Raw genomic sequence first — 21,692 nt, forward strand, 5'->3', positions numbered from 1 at the left:
GGCATGTTATTAGGTTGTGGTTTTCTTCTGGGTGGGGGATGTCATCCAGGGGCATCTTCCTCCATCTTACCCTACTCAAGTGTTGGTACCACAGTGAAAAAATACTTAATTTTAGAAAAAAGTAAAAAATTAACTGATCATTGTTAATTGAAATTTTTATATATATATATTTCTAGAATAATACATTTAATCTCAAAAGTAAATATAACTGGAAAACAAATGTATTGTAGTAAAAAATACAATATTTAACTAATTTAGTAGAAGTTTAAGGAAGCATGAAAATGGAAATACTTAAGTTCAGTACAAGTACTTGAATAAATATGTTTACGTACTTTACACCACTGTATGACAAACAAAGAATGTCACAACAAGTATTTAAAGAATTTCTTACATAATAATTGGTTTTAGTTCTCTAACCTGATTTACCTGTCATCTTTTCAAAATCAGTGCTGGGAGTGTGCATATTTCAAAACCAAAGTCACTAATTTCCAGTAGCTGTAGCATTAACTGGCTTAAGTTGGAGTATAAAGGTGAGTCTATTTGGAATAGAAAAAACAACGTGGGAGCGTCTAGAAGGCCCACCCCATATTTCCTAACATTTTTTCTGACAGAGCAAGGTGGTGCACTAAAGGAGTGGCAGAGAGAGAGAGAGAGAGAGAGAGAGAGAGAGAGACTCCCATAAAAGCAGGGCTGTACTCTGGATGGTGGAAAACCAAAAGTAACAACAGCAGTGCAATATTGTTTGCTTGAAGAGCCTAAACTACAGTTACATCCTACAGAGTTTGGACTTTTTATTTCTTTTTGGGGGGGGCGTCTAGTTCTCATCCTGCCATGTAATTATGAGACTGACTCGATGAAGAATTGACAAACCCCTGAAGAGGTCTTCCTTTGAGTGTTTTCAAGACACCTGGACCACCAAGGAATCCCTGTTTGAATTGTTCTGCTATTCTTCTTTCCCACTAAGACATGTGGCTCTGGATTATCTTCCCCTTCTCCCTCTCCATGGTGTCCTTCATCGGCACATGGACCATGTAAGTTTACCACAAACTCACACATTTGTCTTTACACAAGTTTTCTATGTTTTTACAAGTACAACTTTTGTTCTCCCTCTGTGTGCTTCTGAAACCTTTTGAATATTCCTAATGAGCCAGTAATTATAATTTTATTTTAATTATAATTATTTTTTAAATATAATTTGTAAGGTCTCGTGATAATCTGACTCCTGACAGGCAATGTTTGAATCATGACTGACAAGATTTGTATTTAATACGTTACATTTCGGCTAAAGGCATTTTTGTTTCAGTAATAATACTGAAATCAGGAAGTGATCGGATGGCAGATAAGATAATATTTCTGTTTTATGTATTTTGACCCAAGACTGTACGCTACATGAAGAGATATCTGTGAAAAAAACAAAAAAAACAAGGTGTGTACACTCATTTCATGCATTTGAAGTACATGTATGATGAAACAGAAACCTTGAAATATGTGACCAGGCTAGTTTTGTCTCTGCAAGGTGTGCAGACAGGACTATCAAGATATGTCAAAAGACAATGAGCAAAACAAGCATGCCTGTAAACCAGTGTGCATGTTGAAAATTATTAAGCTTTGTCAGTCACTAGTCGCCATCCACATAATGATGTTTTTCCTAAATCTTAGTTAGTCCTATTTGTGAATTCCTGCTTTGCTACCACCATCCATTTAGTGTTTGACTGAATATCTTATTTCTTTATGAATGCTGATGAGTAATTCAATCCCTGTTAAAACTTTATTTTGTTTTACATTTACAGATATGGCATGGCCTCCTACAGCAATCATGTGTGCTCCCTCAGTGACTGGTGAGTTGAGTCTCATTAATGTAGATAGATCAAAATTTGAACACATGACAAACATTTCAATAATCGATTCTCTAAAACCTCACTGTTTTTTTTGTCAGGGGGTATGACAGAGTCTGCAGTGGGAATCAGTCCATTGGCTGCTGCTCCATTCCCACCATAAGGTAAGAATTAAGTTCACTTGATTTCACCTTTAACATGTCTTTCCCGCTTAGACATTGCCAATAATTAACTGAACATATTTGTCATTCCAGCTCAAGTGGAACCATGGCACCAGAAAATTCACTTTTTACAACCATAATCAACGCTGGATCCTTTCTGTGTGAGTTTATCTTCCTGAGAGACATGATACAGTATGTAATAAAAGTGATCTGTGTTAACCTACTGTGATCTCTTCTTTAGTTCTGCTGTTCTGCATATTCCACCATGCTCACATCATGGAGAAACATGCATGTTATTCCATGATGAGCAGGATTGCGTTGGCCTTTGGTGTGGTAGCAGCACTCGGGGCATTCGCAGCCGGAAACTGCAACGTAAGTAACTTCAGCTGTAACTGTTTGAATATTTTTTTAATTAAGTAGCTATATTATCATTGTCCAATATGAATAATACATCCCACAAAACAGTAAAACCTGACAAGACGTCATCATGTAATGTTAACAATAAAGTTGAACAACTTCTATTTGCACCTGTGCAGGAAAGAGCAAACAAAGGTGGAAGACTGTTTGTTTTGTGTCATCTGTTATGATTTATTTACCGAACAAGCAAAGTTGGGAAAGCAATGGTTTAGTTTTACATAAATTGTACTATTTTTATCTGAGGAAGAACATCGTAATGAACGAGTCCATTAACACAATATCCACAATGAGAGAGGACAATTTAATTTGTTTTCACTAAACACCAGTTAAACAGCTGTTATGTGCTCTGATTAATAATATTTTTATAATATTATATATTATATTATATTATATATACCCAGCTTGCAAGCTATACATCAGTCTCTGGCCTGATTTCCACTATCTGTCTGTCTACTGCCTGTCCTCCACAGCCAGGTTACCTGTCACTGCTGCACTTCTTCGGAGCTGCCATCAGTTTCTTGTGTATCTGCTTCTACATTACACTGCTCACTGATCTGACCAGGAAGTGCTCGCTGACAGGATACGAGAAGGTTCTTTACCCTATACGCATTGTCTCCACTGCAGTTCAAGTCATCGTCACCATCTGCTGTATCCTTTTATTAATTAGATTAACTGTCATTTTGTGCGGTAAGCATTCCACATATAAATTATGATCACAGGCATGCAGTGAGTTGTGGTTGTTGTAGCAAGCAGAACTGTTGTGAACTATGGTTGCTTTGGTGTGGCTTGAATCAGGACATTTCCGCAACGGACTTTAGCGGTGACGCTTGAGTAACAACCTCCAGCTGCTCTGCCTCTGTGCCATAATCGGATCCGGTCTGCTGCTCTGTTTACAAAGTGGGAATGGCCACAACAGTCAATGACAGAAGCACACACACTATATTCACAGAGTTAATGGCATATTTTGCTTTATCAATCTTTAAAGTCCTCCTTCACTAAAAAATATGTTTTCCTCTTGTTTCTTCAGTTGAATATTTGAGCTTCAGTGTGCAGAATGATGTATGTACAGTTTGACACTAGAAGGATGTTTTCACATTCATCTAATCTTCCATCTAGAAGTTGCACTGGAGCAGTTCAGGGTTTAACATTGAGTTCAAAGGCACCTTGACACTTGTTGACGATGCACACCTTCAAGTTTGATGATTTAACCTCTAAACCTCCAGTTTGAAGATGCCCTGGTCATATGTGTGTATATAGAGCCTGTGTGTGCAAGAACATGAGGTATTGTGCTCCAGGATGATGAGAGTTGGGTCTCTGTTACACATGCTTCCTCCTAAGCGTATTAAGAATAAATGCAAGAATCACCTTTCGTCATAGAAATGGGACTTATATTGATGAAGATTATACAAGTTGCTGAAGTTGACTAATCATTTAGAAGAAATAACTATTTTCAAATAGAAGCCTGTGTAAAAAGTGTATCTATAAAGATTGACAGAGTCATGGTATTTCTAGAAGAACTACATCGAAGGCTGCACTGTCTGAGATTCTTGAAGATGTTGTGTCTGTCATCCAAAAGGCTTCTTTATACTAGAGAAACCTAAAGCAAGTCCAGTTGTCTTTGACTAAGCACTAAAAGTATGTTTTGTACATTGTAAGTGACATGTAACTGCTGTACTGTAGGTGATCTGCAGACCACCCACAAACTGTCCCATTCATCCTTAACTCATAACCCTTCAGACACTATCTTGTTTGTTCAGACAGAGTACTATTATAAACATTTGGCTGCTATATTCGAGTGGATGCTCAGCGTCAACCTGGAGCTGTTTGAGCTCAGCTTTGTCGTGGAGTTCAGCGTCTTCTCGTCCTTCATGATTTCAAATCTGCTGAGCAAGCGAGAGGAAGAAAAGCCTCTGATGATACAGATGTCCTGATATGAGGCTGCCACGTTTCGGCTGGAGGATGATGAAGAGGGACTGAGTAAGACATCTGTAAGGACAGTGGCTGGACCGTGGCTCGAAGAACAATGACTTTTTTTCATCACTCTTCTGCTGGGATGGATCGTTAACATCCACTAAAGGATTATGACCACTTATATTTCACCCTCTAGATACTGTTGCCTAAAATTGTGTCATTTTCTTTCGGGAACTTTTGTTCTTTAGATAAAATATTCCTTATTTAATGAAAAAAACTACAGCAAATGAACAAAACATATCAGCGATGCTGCCAACAGAACAAGAACAATTTATCTGCCATGTCATATGTTTTTTTTTTACACTTCGTGTTAGTTCGATTCTTTGGTGTGATGTCCCCCCCACCCCCACACACACACACAAAATCGGTGTATTAGTATTCCAGTTTCAACATGTTTACAAGTCACATATTGAATCATTTTACATAGTAATTCTGCCCAATTCTTAATTGAAAATATCCTTATTACCTCTTAAGGTGAGTTGTATCTTCTCCAACTATGAATTAACTTTTTATAAGATGTCAGAATAATCAACAATAACCTTAAAATGCCTCATCCAGGACACTCATGGACCAAAAAAGTCATGAAGTCCCACTGATAGTTTATTATTATGGTTCTTTATTGGATCTAAGCACTTGCATGTTGCTGTGGCACTTTAATAAAATCATGACCACTTTACATGTCGAGACGTCCTGTTATTCAGCTGGAACACTGATTTCACTCCGTAGCTCCATCAGGAGGGTGGAGCATGATACACTCCCATTTACATCCCACAGTTTCAGTCTCTGTGACATCTCAAGTACCTGTTTGACTGGATGATTAGCGCTGACATTTAGCAAAAAAATGTTCCAATAGGTCACTCAGAACTTGTGAAAACAATGACGCTGACAGGCCGAGTTTAAAGGAAGAGAAGAATCTCATGCAGCATTGGTGACGCACATGAGTGGCTGTTGTTTATTAGGTGTGGTCTGTTTTATATATTTCGGTGTATGTGTGTCAAATCAAACTAGTGAGAATTTATTACGGTAATTCAACTTTTGTTAAGCAACTTGGATGGGTTCACAAGTTTTAATTGTCAGGTGCCCAAATGAACACTGAAACAGGTTTTGCTGGTAGTCATTCCCGTGGTCCATACTGACATTGACAAGATGACATTCAAATGAGCTTACAAAGCGATAAAGGACAACACCCAGTCCTCCTTTTGAGCAGTGTATTAAAAACTTAATCTGAAGGTGGTATCAAATAAAAGTACTTTATTCCAGTCTTTTTAGTTAAAAAAAAAAAGAGTGTGTCTTTGTGTCTCGATGGACAATGTTTCCCTGTTCAGCATCAGTGGAAGAATCTTAAGTGAGAATTTAGCATTAAAAACTAAAAGGTAGAAGATATCCACTTGATTTGAACTATTTGTTTGGCTGAACTCTAAAGTAGCTTCAAATAAACTCTTAAATACATGTTTACACAGAGGAGGGCTGTGGATTTTGGCTCCCATTGCTTACATTGTAAGTGCATTATGAAGGGATCTTCCAGTATTTGATGGATGATTACAGCAAGAAAAACATGTCAGTGTTCATTTGGGGACCTGGCTGTTGTTTCAGGACAGACTTATTCTTATGTCTTACGTTTCCCATGGTTCAGTGCTACACTTTCGACACAATTTCTCACAAAAGACATGATTCTAGTTTTAATGCAAAGCACTTAACCTTTACTTGAAAGAAGGTAATATACATCCTCGAATAACAGATAATAAAGATACATTATGAGCAAAATCATTTCACAATGAATATCATCTTTCCTTCGCATCAACTGAGAGAGGAGTGCGTCATTATCTACAGTTTTTTTGTTGTTAGGAAGAAAAACAGTGAAAAGCACACCTAATTCTGTCAGCATCTTTACTGTATGGTACACTGTAAAAAATGTCATCTATATGCAGTAGTCCACATTATTACCTTAATAACAAAAAGGAGGGAAAAAAAGAAAAACAATTTGATAAAAAAAAACAAAAAAAAACACATGTTCATGGTTGTCTTTCAACTAAGTAGCTCAACTGCAATGCATACATTATAAATAAATGTAAGGGGAAGAAAGAAAAGTTCAAAAAGTACTACAAGCAATAATCCATAATTCCAGCATGGCTGAAACAATAAGTGGCCTTAAATCCAAATAATACACTTTGGAGTGTGACCACAGCTTTTACAAAACCTTTAAGATACTGTAGATATTTCAAGCTGGCGTGTCTGAAAGTTCAACTCATGCTTAACACTTTTGGATAAATCAAGTTAAAATTGCCCTTAAAATTTGTTCTGTGAAATCTGTAAGTTGCCTACCATCTTTTCCTGTGAGGTGAGAAACACTTTTTTGAAGTAAGGACTGAGAATTCAGAATGAGAAAAACACAAGGCTGTATAGTTAAGAACACCTTTTTTTTTCTTCCAACTCCAAGCCATTAATTACTGAAAGAATTGTTCTCAGCTAAGGTAAGGGAGGTCACTGGTATTAATCACAGACCTCTTCAACTCTAAAAAGGAAGTTATTCATGTTCTCTTGCTCATATCTGACATCCTTTCCAGCCTCCTCCCTATTTATAACAGATCACGGATTTCATGTTGGGGGAAGCTCCAACTGTACACACTATGAACAAGTCTTTTTTCAATAAAAAGGGAAGGACACTACAGTAGTTGACAACTCAAAAAATTATTAATGTGATGATGCGGGTTTGTCATAATTGTTTAAATCTACAGCAAGTTGAAATGAGAAGTTTTTCAAACGGAGTACATGTTCTTGGTGGTGGATCCGCTCTTGCTGGATGTGTCGTCATGTGACTGGTAGCCAATAATGGCTTTGCTGGGGATGTTCAGACGCTCTTTATAATTTTGCCTGTGGAAAGGAAATGTTTTAGTTAAATACTGAGTGAAAATCGATGCTTGACTTAGTGTCACCATCTAGTGGTTAGTTGCTTTCCACCACTTATTTTCTTGTTAAAGGTGCAGTTTGTAGAATTTAGTGGCATCTAGTCTGGCAGACTCTGCAGCAGTGGAACATAATATTCATAAGTATATTTAAATTAGTACATAATCATCAGAAAATAAGATTCATTGTGTTTTCGTTACCTTAGAATGAGCCCTTTATATCTACATAGGGAGCGGGTTCTCTACCACCAAGCCTGCCATGTTGCACCACCATGTTTCTACAGTAGCCCAGAACAGACAAACTAAACACTGGCTCAGCAGACAGACTTTTGCATTTTTCGCAAGTTTCACGGCCACGTAGGTTCTCCTACACACTTGTGAGGGGAGGGCTATTAAGTTGCTTGCAATCTACCATCTCACTGCTAGATGCCACTAAATTCTACACATTGGTCCTTTAGCAAAGTGACTTTACAAACATACCCTATCGTCATGATGGCGTCCCTGTTTTGGCAGTTGCTCGTCCAGATGGCTATTTTGTCACCTTTAGGTCTGACGTTGACCACAGCTCCACAAACGTCTTCGCTTGCCTCATCAAATGACTCACCGACTAAACACAAGAGCTGCAAAATACAAAAAACGTGACATAATCATGAATCACAACCATCACAAGAGATATGAAATGAATCTGTAAGAGTCTCCACAGCTGCTCCATGAAAACAGTTTACTTACTGTCTCCATCCAGTAGCGGTCAAGGTCATTGTGTCTCTGTTGTTTGGTGAGGGTCATCAGCCATCGACCCCCCAGTTTGTTCCTGTCATCTTCCCACATTGGCTTGATCCCATCCTGACACACAATGTGAAAAACAGTCAAATACTCCAGTAAAAAAGAGGAAAACTAACTGACAAAATTGATTCTTGAAATTGCAGCATTTCTACGAATATGTAGTGAGATGTTCAACTAGCTTTACTAGCTACAAACATCCCAACAGAAACTGCTGGATCAGCATAATGCTGACATATTCATATATTTTAAGTTTATATTTTTAAAGCCTTACCTTAAATAAGCAATAATCACAGCCGAAGCCAAGTTTGCTTGGTTGCTGTATGTGGTTGTATAATCTGAAAGAAACACAGAACAGTGGCGTCAGAACATTTTATTTCAGTGACAGCTTGAGATTCAGAGGTGCACTGCAGCTATATTATCTCAACACTGATGACGTGATGCACATTAAACACATTTTACACAAGCACAACTGTTCTGCCATTTTACATGTTGTAAAAGTTGTTCTGCTTACTTGGGGCATGCTAATATTTCAGTTACAACAGCAGCTCGAAAATTGTATATACACTAACATTTTAACTAAAATATTGTTTATCTTCAGTATTTTCAAACTGAGTTGAATAGGCAGTGTAATTCTTTGTCATATCTAGCTGAGAATAACATATTACATAATGACACATGATGTACAGTCAATCAAGAAAAATGCTGATGCTCTCGTGTAATTGTTATGTAGCCTCGCTGAATTGTTTCAAAGCTCTGTATTTTCATCACTGTTAGAAGCATTTAAATGACGGGTTGATTTAACTAAATCTGTATAATAAGGATGTTGCAATCTGTAGGATATCGCTACTTCTCTCCACACTAATCACTGAGTAACAGAAAAAACAAGTCAAAATCCAGTACATATTACCGGACTGTGTATGAACCACTAAAGGGCTTTTATGACGCATATAGGAAGTGGCAACACTCGGTTGTGGCAACTCATCACTCAGTCAGTCAGAGACTTCGGGGTTTATTTCGGGCTTGCTCTGCTGTTGTGGTCTAGCCAAAAATAACTGCATGTAAACCTCAATATTGCACAATTATGATTACATTACCGGATTAGCAGAGAAAACTTACGCCCAAAAGTCTTCAACTGTGTCAAACTTGGAGATGAGACGCAAGTTCTCTGTCCAGCTTTTGCTCTTGTCGTTTTTGAAATACCACAGAGCCCATCTGAGAGGGGAAAACACAAGAATCAAAACATTCGGTATTAATAGGACTGTGGGAAAAATAAGTTAAGTACAATCATTTATTTCTTCACCAAAACATAGAATTACAAGTGTGGTTTTAGAGAAATATAGTGCTGTTTTTCCTGGACAGAAAAACTAAATCAGGAATATGTCTCATTAATCTAAAGTAGAATAAGCAAATATCCGTGAAGGGATTTATATGAAAACAACAAAAATAACATCAACCAGAGTCCTAATAACACAAATGAACATTGTATTTCACAACAGAACACAACAGCTAGTTACAAAAGCCTGCATATCAATGCAGAACAGAGAAAGCCGGCCATCATCAGCACTACAAATGCAGCCTTTGTTTATGACGGGTGATGTTATTCTTTCATCTATTCCCAGGAGAGGTGGGTCTAGCAGGGGAGGGATGAGGGCAATGAGAGGACATCAGCTGAACCCAGTGCCCCCCCGCACCCCTCCTCCGACCACCACAACTGTAACCAACCACCAACCCCACCCATGTGCCATAAACACTGGTGTTAATACACTAAACAAAGCTGAGTCAGAGGGTAAATGTGTACCAGTGCCGTACAGCTACTCCACTGACACACATTATTACACAACGCTGGTTGTGAGACGAGGCAGCACACACACTCGTATTGGTGTGACTCCTCTGGTGAAGCTACCCGAGCATAGCTGTTTGTTTACGCACCTTGTCATGGCATGTAAACAAACAGTATGTCAAATCACTGATGGATTCATGTCAATAACTTCTGTCAGACTGATGCGACACTGGCTAACTCAAATTTGACGACTGTGTAGTGTCTGGACCAAATGATGTCTGTTCAGCTTTTAATAAACATTTTGTTGCTACTGTCCACTTATTTGAGGAAAGACCTATAGGGACCCCTTCCATAATTCATGTGTGGATATGCCTGCCCAGTGTCCCAGCTCTCCATTCAACCTTTCCCCGTTGATCTTGTTCACCAGTCATCTGGTGTATAATTTGGGTCCTTTTTCCTAAAGATTATCTGCACCTCTTATTAGGAAACCCATCATATATTCAAGTTTCTATCTAATCAGGCACAGTTCCCAGTATTTCGGCCCATGAAGTCCCTATGCAAAGGTGGCAATGGTAACAATCTCAATAATTATCACTCAATTTCTAAATTGTCCCGTCTCTCAAAAATCCTGGAGTCATTAGTAAATAACCAGCTGAACTAATTTCTCTCACAACACTTGATTCGAAGTCCACTTCAGTCTGGTTTTGGAGCTAATCACAGCACCACCTCAGCTGTCATACTAGTATTAAACGATTTGATTACTGGTTTAGAGAGCGGGAAAGATCGTGCCACTCTATTCAAGGATTTATCGAAAGCATTTGATACAGTCAACCATTCTCAAGTTACCGAAAGGTTGCTCATTACTGGTTTTGATGGGGATGCTTGCAGCTGGTTTCAGAATTATTTATGTGACAGACCTAAGTGTGAGAGGATTGGGGGGCGCCCAGTCTGGATTCCTGCCAGTTACAATGGGTGTGCCACAGGGATCCATTCTGGGCCTCATCCTGTTCACCATTTATATCAATGAAAATATCTCTTTCCTGCATGGTTGCCAAATTCATCTTTATCCTGACGATACTATTTTATCTATCTATCTCTTTTTTATCTATACTGTTCTGCTGTTTCTGTTTAATTAGCGATAATCTGCAACACTCTCTTACTAACCTTGAACTGATAAACGCAAAAAAAAGAAGAGGAAAAAAGAAATTCATAGTTTTCTCAAGATCCAAAAACAGACTAATCTGCATAAATCTACAGTCAATGGTTCAAATACTGAAAGGGTTACAGAATGCAAGTATCTTGAAGTCTGGTTCGATAAAAAAAGTATTTAAATACCTCATGAGGAACCTTATTGGCAAATCAAAATCAAAATCAGCTTTTCTTTGATTTGTAGGAAGAGGAAGAGGTTTTTAGTTTCTTTCAGTTCTGGATTATGGGGATGTAATTTACAGACATGCTGCAGCCTCCTCATTTAAGCCCTTAGATTCTGTTTACCGCTCATACCTAAGGTTATTTAATGACAGTTACAACACTCACCACTGAATCCTCTACGATAAAGTAGGTTGGTCTTCTCTGACTAAGATGCAATAATCATTGGTGTCTGTGTATCTATAAATCCCTGGTTGGAAAATTAGCATCATACATAATTTGCTCCAGTGCTCTTCAGGTACCTCGTACCAGGACTGATAATGGAAAAACTTATGTGAAATCTTGCAATGTGACCTAAAACTGAAAACTCTCATACCTCTCAGACACTTTCAGAATGTATTTAATAGCCGTCCATTACCTGCCTGTAACCGTTTAAATTGATTACGTTTGTTTATTTTGTTTTTTTTGCCATGGTGTAATTTAAGCATCATTATAAATGATGGTCACCTGCAAATTTTCTCAGAGAATCGTAAGAAAGGGTGAAGAAACTGTCTTCCAAAGCCTAATGCAGGTAACGAGTCTCCTCAGGCATGGGTGGAGGATTGGATTGTCAAACACAGGTTTAGTTATTCGGGTAATTATAGGCTCCTGTTTGGAAATAAAGGCAACATAAGTGGAGAGACTAAACCAGGATTAACAGTGGCTGTGTTGCTAGTAGTTCCATTTTTAGTGCAGGTTGAGGAGAATGTCTTCATCTATAAACATATAACTAGGGCTGCAAGTTGACATCTTCAAATATTTTGTTTCAGTCCACAACCCAAATATATATTCTATCTGCTGTTATAGAACTTAAAGCAATAGAACTACAGTCCAAAACTCTGTATTCAGTTTATATGACAAAGAAAAGCAGTACATCAACAGTTTGGACTCACTCTGCATCGATTTACAAGTTTATAGAGGCATGTTTAGAAGATGTGTTGTTTAAAAAAAAAGGTTGATAAACCTACATTTGCCTTGACCTCTGTTTGCCTACATGATGATTAATTTTCTGTGATCAACTAATCAATAAATATGCATATTTGCAGTGAATTTTTTAAACTACATTTTTTAACTGTATTTAGGTATTAATACTAGGGCTGCAACAACAAAGCGATAAAAATCGATTATTGAAAGTGTTGGCAACTAATTTCATTGTCGATTCATTGTGTTGTGTGATTAATGTGCGGAGCAGTTTACTTCACCTGCATGCGGAGCTGTGCACAAAAAAACATTTTTCAATGCTTTTCAATCGCTTTTGCGCGTCAGGTAAATGATATGTAACCGTGTGGATCAATTAACCTTGTTAAAGTGGGCTCCTTCATTCTAGATTCCTCCGCTGCTCTCCTCATCTCCTGCTGCTGACTGTGAGAACTCAGTCAGCAGAGGAATCTAGCGCACATTATTTTGTATGGTTGCATAATGATGCCAAAAAGTAAAACTGGTAACTTCCAAATAAACCACATTTCGTACTGTTTATAAGTAGTTTCAGACACATTGCTGTATTTTTCTGGGTTGTGTGTGAATCATTAAGAATCATAGGAAATCAGTCTGTACACCACCAAGATGAACTGGTTTAGTCTTTATTCTTGGTTGACACAGCTGGGATGTGTAATATTGATTTTTAATTGTGTTCTATTTGTGTGAAACATGATTGTTTTTTTTATTGCCAATATGTTATAATTTGTGATAAATAATATAACTATTTTATTCATATACTAGACCAACCACAGACTGTTCTTTATTATTTATCTGTTATTTATTGTTCTGACAGTTCGGGTCCCTTTAAATGACAGAAAATACCTCTTTTTGTATAGTATACATTTTTATGTTTTTAAGTTAAGTTATCTGACATCAATATTGAAAATCAAGTTGCAAGACTTGAAACTTGCTTGAGAGTGTGATCACCTCATCTACTAATGTTACTCAGAGGTAATAGAGCTGAGCAGCCTGTTCACATCCATCTGTGGATTCACCTTCGTAGAACAGACTGATAAAGAAACTCTTGACAAAAATAACAGCAGTTAGAAGTTTCTGTGAGTTCATTTTCACATAATTATTAAAATGTCTAGTATAGCCTGCCACTTGTCCTTAGCTTGTGTGTGTTTGAGCTCTTACAACGAGTTAGGCTAAATCTTATTCTTGCTTTGCGGTAATAAGGTTTATATTCAAGTAACTCAGTCATTAATTAAGGAACAGGCCTGTTACTCTCAACTAATACAGAGAGGGTTTGAGGCAGTGACACAAGATAATTCACAATATATGCAAATTTCCAATTAATCTAACAAGCCAAAACTTCCTCAGGGAGTCAATGAAGTAGAACAAACCATTAAAGGTGTTACGTGAAGCATCATCACACTACCCAACTGCAGTGTCAGATCTGAGCGCCTAAAACCAGAGTGCCAGGATTACACGGGCCCTGCCAGAGCTGCGGACAGGAACAACCTTGACCCCCGAGGCTGAGCTGAACAAGCAGAAAGGCCTAGAAGTGAATTACTAAGTGAACTATTCAGCATTTCCCAAACCGCCTGTACAATGCTCCTGAATAGGTCGTCACCACCACAGAACTATGATAACATTTCTGAAAGGACAATACTGAACAACAATTGGAACACCAGCATGCAGTGTAGGAAGCTGAATTATTCCCTCTGTGCAGTAGATATAAACATAAAAACAGCCTTTTTACCTGTAAATTATTTACACATTCATAAACTCAACTGTAAGATCAAATACATTGAAATGATATTAATTATGTACTGGTTTTGAATCTCAAATGTTTTAGAGGTAGGAATCTGAGTAAAAAGTTCAAAATTGTAAATAAATCATTGTGCTACATCTTTTATATAAAGTATAATATTCTGCTGTAATGTTTCCATTTATCACACCGACTATTTTTTGTGCTTAGTTCATATATCATTAAATCGGCTACTTTTACTTCTGAAATGACACTAGCATTAGTGGGTAACTTAATTGTCGGAATTTCCAATTTCCTCTGCATTAACAGTGTGAAACTTATAATATCCTTATTTGTGTCTCATTAAATCGTACACACGGTACTGTCTGACTTCTATCTGTGGACATGTTGCTACGCTGTTTGTCGTGCAAAATACATCAAAATGTGTTTATATCAACTGGTATTGCTATCAGTGGCTAACCTGGCTAGAACTGGTTTTCTGACTTCTAAACTGGAATGATTCAAACTCGGATATGCAGCATTGCTAGCACTGACTTCCAATTTCAAAGGTAAATGGAATGTAGCATTAGAGCAGCCATTTTTTGGCTAAAGTGACTTTAGACATGACTGCCACTTCAAAAAGTTGACCCTAACCCTAACCCTGCTAAAGATTGCGCTGGAGTAACCTTGTCAGCTGGAAATAGGTCAAAAACTACAGACTGAGTGACTGTTGTCGCATTTATTTCTATTGTGTGATGGGCTGTTGGATCTATTGACATTGTGTCCACAGCATGTATGCTATGACTGTACAGCTGTCAGTGGTGACGCAAAATGATGATGAGGATTATCAGGTGACCAAAATCTCAATTTACTGCTGACTATTGGGTAAATTATTCAGTGTCTCTTATATAAAAAGTAGTGAATGAGTGAATAAGGAAGTGATTTCAGACACAGCCTTGTAAACAATAATCTTTCTTTTGCGATACCTGTCAAACACAGCAGCTGTCTTATTCTCACCTGTTTTGCAAGGGGTGTTTGATATACTGTTCAGGATTCGCAACAACTTGTGGGCTCTCAGTTGGTTGGTCTTCAGTTTCAGGTGCTTTCTGAGGAGGGAGACAAAAAACACATCATATATATATATATATATATATATATATATATATATATATATATATATATATATTTTAATTTTAAACATTTATTAAAATATGTAAGTCAGTCTCATTCCTGTAAGTCCACTGGCAGCCATTGAAACTGTAGCTTTAATAATATTACATGCTCTGTATTAAGGCTGCAACTAACTTATTCTGTTAATTATTCTCTAGACTAACCAATTAGGTCTATAAAATGTCAGAAAGGGTAAAAAAAAAGTCAATCAGTGTTTCCCAAAGCCCAAGACAACGTTCTTAAATGTCATGATTTGTCCCGATCAACTGTCCACGACTCAAAGATATTCAGTTTACTGTCACAGAAACCAAAAAATATTCACATTTGAGAATCTGGAACCAGAGAATTTGACTTTTTTTCCCTTAAAGAATGACTTGATTATATAAATAGGTGACAACTGATTTAACTGTTGGCAGTTAATCGTTGTAGCCATGAGCTGGTAGATAAATGCCAATCTTGTGATATTAAGCAAGATGTGGTAGCATCACAGTCGTATCACGATATACTAGCGTTGTCACACTCCAAGCAGACTATTCACTACATTACATACTTTCAAAGCAGAAGTATTGCGAAAAATGTTTCGATGCCTCTTTTCACCACGACAAAACTCACATGACACCCCAAATGAGGCCTCATTACGTCACACTCACACCAGAGACGTGTAGTGCTGGGTTTTGGATACAGGATGAGCGTCTCAATCTGCCACAGTGCTTAAAAAGAGAGCTGTAGACTCTTTTTAAAAGTGTTACACTTTAATAATATAGACTCTATTGAACACAATAATAAGGAAAGCAGTAAAAAAACACTTATTATAGAACTAATTATAGACCATTTCATGTCTCACATATAATTCAGACCTGCAATAAAAGCAGCTGCCCAGCAGATGTCGCCATTTTGACTGTATGTGTGAATGCTTAGAAACAATGAACCAAAAACAATGAACCATTTTCAATGCAATTCATTCTTATTGACTCAGTGCTTTGTGTCCTCCATCACTATGATACACCTTAAATTAGGCCTTTTTAGGGGTAAAATAACCTATTCATTCATGCAAATGGAACAAATCCCAGAAAGGCTCACTAATTTGGTTAAGAAAATGAATTAAAGAATAATTTTTCTTCTTTACTAATATTAGTTAATTCACACCAGCCAATACAAAAAATTCTGTCAAGCTATGTCACAGTTGCATCAGATGTTTGTCATACCGAACTGTCAAAAAATTCTTCTTTGGAAACTGTTTGGAAAGGGGCAAAAAAAATTCTTGGCAGGTGATTGGATGAACCATTTGTCTATCACCAGCTATCACTATCTTACCTTACGAGGCAGCTGGATTCGCAAGATCACGTGAGAATCTTTATAGTACACTGGATTGGTTTGAACAACCAGTATTTTGGACAGCAGCGCAAAAATTGAACCCTGACAAGATGGATTCTTGCGTGATATCGGGAATCCAGCTGCCTCGCAAGATAAGATGTTTTGACCCAGACTGAATGTTTTTACATATAAATTCAACTCTGCCACCACAGGAGTCATCTATGAGAGCTGTTGACAGGGTCTCAATTTTATAAATGATTTAGCATGTTTAATTGTGTACTAAAATCTAATTGAAAACTGTTAAATTGACTGCTCAAATGCAAAGATTCTTTACTTTAAAGTCCACCTCCAGTCAAAAATGTGTTTTTCTTCTTGTTCTTATAGTTGGATATTCACTGTGCAGAATGATGTATGTGCAGAGTTTGACACTGGACGGCTGTTTTCACATTCATCTGTTGAAAGTGGAAATTTTCTCTGTACTCAATGAAAATTCCATTTTTAGAGTCAGACCTGTTGACTTACAAAAGTGTTATGTGAAAATTTGAAGCCAGCAGTGCACTTACACGGAGAATTGACTTCACGGTAAAGCAGGAGACATTTTGTGTCTGGTAGTTAAACCTTTGAGATAAAAAATATTTGTATATTCATACAATCTGGGATTTTTCATGAGGGAGAAGGAGGAGATATCATTTTAAGGTTTTGCTCCTGCAAAAACAATGTCAGACACACATTATTGTTCCAAGCGGGGTATTTTAGTATGTCTTAATACATGCATGGAGGTCATACTTATACTTATTATTTTATGTTTATTTATTCATTCATCTTTTTTTGCTATTTGACAATGTAGCCTGGTTATTTTTAATCTGGTTTACCGTTTTACTGCAATATTCATTTTAAACAAGTCCAAATAGACTGTCACTACTTTTTGAAGCTTTGCGCACACGCTCTTGTTTATTTATGGAATTGTTTGTGTTTTAATGTAATTTTCTGTGAGCTTTTCATTGGTACGTGTTTTTATGTTGTTTATGAGCCCCTAACGTAAGACACATTTCTGTAATTATGTGATAGACAATAATGATTTTTGAATCTTGGGCACTGCTCAGTTACTTGCAAAATAGTAAACTAACATGAAAAAAACCGTGATAAGATCGTACATTGTGATACTGCCTGAAAAAAACCGTTAAGATATTTGCCATATCGCCCCACCCCTAGAAATTGTACAAATATTGTATTGTTTATAAAGGGTTTTTTTTATTTTTAAAAACAGTCACAAAACAAAAAATAGGTCTTCTCTGGATCGAAAGACTTCATTAGAATAGGGGACCATTTATTAAAACTTAAATTACTGATCCAGATTAGTAGGTACAATAATCCATTAGCATATAACAGATACATTAAAATTATAGTTATTTTTTTCTCAAGGGGATCATAACTACCACATACACAAGATTAAATATCGTATAAAAGAAAAAATAATGTAGATAAACTGTCACATTATTTTATTCATTTTAAAGTGGGCTGCTGACTAACATCTGACAGCTGTGTGGCTCTACGTTGGCACTATTTTAATCAATGCCTGCACGCAACACCACGCAGCAAACAGCGAGTTTTCCGTCGGTAAAGATAAATAAAACATTTGGTTAATTTAATGGTCGCCTGCTTTAGTTTTAGCTGACGTGTTAGCCTAGCTGCGAGCGACACACACACGTGTCCAGATTGTGACTAATTTAATAAATAATATCGCAGTGTGGCCGCCTTAAACATGTGCTGGCGGTCGATGAGAAAAAGCGTATGTAGTAGTGACTTTAACATCGAAGTAGATGAAGATAACTCATTGATTGTAGTTTGAATGAAACAGCCAGTCAGTCCCTCCCTGCCGACAAAGTCAGTCCATCACATTGCTGCTGCTGAGCATGCTAACGCTAACACGCGATCTGTGAGCCGAAACACAACGACTCCCCCCGAAATAAACCGCCCCGTTTCGATTAAGTAATATCATGTAACACCGTTGTCAAATATAGTGGTGGTGTAACTCGTCGTTCCGTCAACAATAGTCGTTTTTTTCCAGCTAGCTCTTGTTTCTCTTACCGGCTCCGATGTCGCCATCTTGACAGAAGAAGAGTTCTGCCCGTTCAGCTCCTGCGTCACTGCAGCCGCTCACACATGTACGGAGGCCCACGCGGTACATTCAGAGAGAGGCCACCTGGCATAGTGCAGTAAGATAGGATCGGAATATTTTAAATACTACTACTACTACTACTACTACTACTAGCCTACCACCACCACTACTACTACTACTGCTACTACTACTACTATTAATACTAGCCTACTACTACAACTATTACTACTACTACTCTACTACTACTACTACTACTAGCCTACTACTACCACTATTACCACTAGACTACTACTACTAATCATAATAATAACAACAGTAATAATAATAATAATAATAATAATAATAATAATAATAATAATAATAATAATAATGATGATGATAACAACAACAACAATAATAATAATAACAACAACAATAATAATAATGATCAGGGTTGGGAAATTTGAAATGCAATGATAATTAAAAATAATAATAATTATAAATAATAAACCTTATTTCTATAGCACCTTTCAAAACAGAAGTTACAAGGTGCTTTACATAATATTAACAGAATTAAATACAAAAAACACAATAAAAACAATAATTTGGCAGAAATAGATGAAATATTAAACCATAAATAAAACAACAAAAAGCAGCAATACAATACAACAATATTACAGAAATTGTTCTGTACAAATAGGTCTTTAAAGGCTTTTTAAGATGAGGTACAGACGATTACAACAGTAAAAGCATGGTCTCCTTTAGTTTTAAGCCTGAACCTTGGAACGTGTAACAACATTTGAGTTTCAGATCTGATGGATCTTGATGCAGGATAAGGTGTGAGGAGTTTAGAGATGTAATGTGGTGCCAGACCATGTGTGGATTTGAAAGTTATTAGTAACATTTTAAATAATAGGTTAATAATAGGTTACCTCCTGTTTAAAATGTAATAAGTAGCTAATGTAACTATTTCCATTACTTAATCAAAGTAATGTAACTTATTTCATTTGATTACTATGTGATTACTTTTCAAATTTTCTAACCTTTTTTAACCGTTGGGGTAAATTTACCCATTAAGCCCACCATAATCTAAGTTCAAATGTATTCATTTGTTCATGTGGATTTTGAAATATAAAATAAAAATATTTTATGAAAAAGTCAATTATTGTACTGTGACACGAATTGGTACTGTGACACGATTTAAGTCCACGTCATGATTTATTTACTAAATATAAAAAATATTGTTTTCAGAGAATTAAAAACAGCAATATATGTGTTCAGTAACATGTCAAATATTTAAAAATGAGGAAAAAAGACTGACTTAAGATGTAACCCCCTTTTAATCATCAACATTTTCGTAAGTAAACCATAAAAACAAGCAAACATTTTTTTAAAAGGCACACAAAAAAAGACCATAAAAATATAAAAGCAAAAACAGAGGACACAATAGAAACAAGCACTTAAAACAATTTAAGGTGAGACAAAGGCCAATTTAAACAGGAGAGTCTTCAGTTGCTTTTTAAAACCTCTACAGAAGTTGCAGATCGTACACCTAAAGGTGGAGAGTTTATAGTGCTGGAACCATAGACTGTATGGCTGGAACCCCTAATTCAAAGGCCTGATCACCTTTTCTTTTCAGGCGGGAGTGAGGGACAACCAGTAGGCTGTGGTCACCAGACCTCAATGAGCTACTGGGTATATAAATGGGTGGAGAAGCTCATATAAGTACTCTGGTGCCTGATAATGCAGGGCTTTGTGAGTAATCACAAAAACCTTAGAATAAATTCTGAACCTGATGGGGCGCCAGTGTAAAGAATAAAATGGGTGTAACATGTGACTTCCAGTTAACATCTGTCTTAAAACAATAGTCAGATATCCAACAATGAACATTGAAATAGGTTTTTTTCTTGCTGTAATCATTCACTCTGTTCATACTGTGTAGACACACTGAGGATTTTGGCCTCCATCACTTTCCCTGAAAGCACATTTGAAGGGGATCTTTTAGTGAGTCAGTATGAACAGGAAAACTGATTAGAGCGAGGAAAACCTCTTTCAGTGTACCTGACTGCTGTTTTAAGACAGACTTGGAAAATATATGAACCTATCCTTTAACACTTTTGATGTTCAAAATGCTACAGAGTGTTGTGCCTTCTGGTTGTGGTTCTTCAGAAGTAAGATGCGTGCAGATAGATGTAACACTAGTCTGTAATGATTGTGTTTTTGCAAGTAGAACAATAAAGGATCAAATGCTCACAATCATCGGGGCCTCAGCACTGGAAATTACAACTCAACCACAACATAAAGTGATGACTGTGATTTGAGTCAAAACAAAGTTCTGATACACAAATCTGTTTCAGTTTTTGGACTTTTCCCCTAATCCTATTGTTTTTGAGGAAATCTTGCATCATTTGAACATTTCTTGAAATTAAACCATGTGAGAAGCTAAGAGGGCAAAAAAACATTTTAAAAAAAAATCACTATTTGGTGGAGCTTATAACAACTCATAGACATCTGAGACGTGACCCTGACTACGCTGCTTTTTGTAAGACTTTGTAAGACAAGTGTTGTATTTTAAAAACTTGTTATATTATCCATTGTGTCATATCTTCATCTGAAAAGTAACTAAAGCTGTCAGATAAATGTAGAAGAAAGTAAGTTGAAGTATGAAGTAGCATAGAATGGAAATACTCCAGTACCTAAAAATGTATACTTAAGCGCAGTATAATGTACAATATTATTGTATTTAGTTACTTTCCACCACTGGAACTGAATAATCAACACTGCGCATGTGAAAACCATCAGCCTAATTATTTAATTATTAAATGGTCCGACAGTATTCATATGACATATGACACTCAAGATTTTCCTTTATAAGTCCCACAGTGGGGAAATTTACATTATTGCAGTAGCAAGTGGACAGCAAAAATAGAAGAGCATCAACAGAGAGAATAAAGAACAATAAATAATAAGTAAGTAAACAAACAATAAAAACAAACAAACAATAGTAGTAAAAAATAGTAAAATTGTGTACAAAAATAATCAGTCACTAGTTTAATCATACAAATACACACCAAAGATAAGATATAATTATATGCGAATATTACAAATGTATAAACACTAGGATGGTTTAGTGAGATAATTCATGTCTATAACATACAATTTATGCAAAGATGCCAAAAATA

At 36.7% G+C, this 21,692-nt stretch overlaps 2 protein-coding genes across 2 annotated transcripts; one reads left to right on the top strand and one right to left on the bottom strand.

Annotated features, from left to right (window-relative positions):
• Window positions 1-966: 966 nt before the first annotated feature.
• Window positions 967-4,344, top strand: si:dkey-228d14.5 (uncharacterized protein LOC796266 homolog). Its single transcript, XM_062430917.1, has 7 exons — window positions 967-1,031; window positions 1,791-1,838; window positions 1,937-1,999; window positions 2,090-2,157; window positions 2,238-2,368; window positions 2,884-3,061; window positions 4,151-4,344. The coding sequence occupies exons 1-7, from the start codon at window positions 967-969 to the stop codon at window positions 4,342-4,344; spliced, it is 747 nt and encodes a 248-aa protein (XP_062286901.1).
• A 1,712-nt stretch (window positions 4,345-6,056) lies between these two features.
• Window positions 6,057-18,526, bottom strand: eif4e1c (eukaryotic translation initiation factor 4E family member 1c). The gene is made up of 7 exons (XM_062430259.1): window positions 18,501-18,526; window positions 14,946-15,034; window positions 9,187-9,282; window positions 8,342-8,405; window positions 8,017-8,130; window positions 7,768-7,907; window positions 6,057-7,255 (listed from the first exon to the last, which is right to left on the bottom strand). The coding sequence occupies exons 1-7, from the start codon at window positions 18,516-18,518 to the stop codon at window positions 7,141-7,143; spliced, it is 636 nt and encodes a 211-aa protein (XP_062286243.1). The 5' UTR covers window positions 18,519-18,526; the 3' UTR covers window positions 6,057-7,140.
• Window positions 18,527-21,692: the final 3,166 nt, after the last annotated feature.

Source organism: Scomber scombrus, chromosome 12 (assembly GCF_963691925.1).
Source record: "Scomber scombrus chromosome 12, fScoSco1.1, whole genome shotgun sequence".
Taxonomy (NCBI): Eukaryota; Metazoa; Chordata; class Actinopteri; order Scombriformes; family Scombridae; genus Scomber; species Scomber scombrus.

Coding starts and splice junctions, on each gene's coding strand:
- si:dkey-228d14.5 (XM_062430917.1), top strand. CDS start 967: ATGTGGCTCTGGATTATCTTCCCCTTCTCCCTCTCCATGGTGTCCTTC. Junction 2,158..2,237: donor CAACGCTGGATCCTTTCTGT/GTGAGTTTATCT, acceptor TCTCTTCTTTAG/TTCTGCTGTTCTGCATATTC. Junction 2,369..2,883: donor TCGCAGCCGGAAACTGCAAC/GTAAGTAACTTC, acceptor TGTCCTCCACAG/CCAGGTTACCTGTCACTGCT.
- eif4e1c (XM_062430259.1), bottom strand. Junction 9,283..14,945: donor AAACACCCCTTGCAAAACAG/GTGAGAATAAGA, acceptor TTCCCCTCTCAG/ATGGGCTCTGTGGTATTTCA. Junction 8,406..9,186: donor ACAGTTGAAGACTTTTGGGC/GTAAGTTTTCTC, acceptor TGTTTCTTTCAG/ATTATACAACCACATACAGC.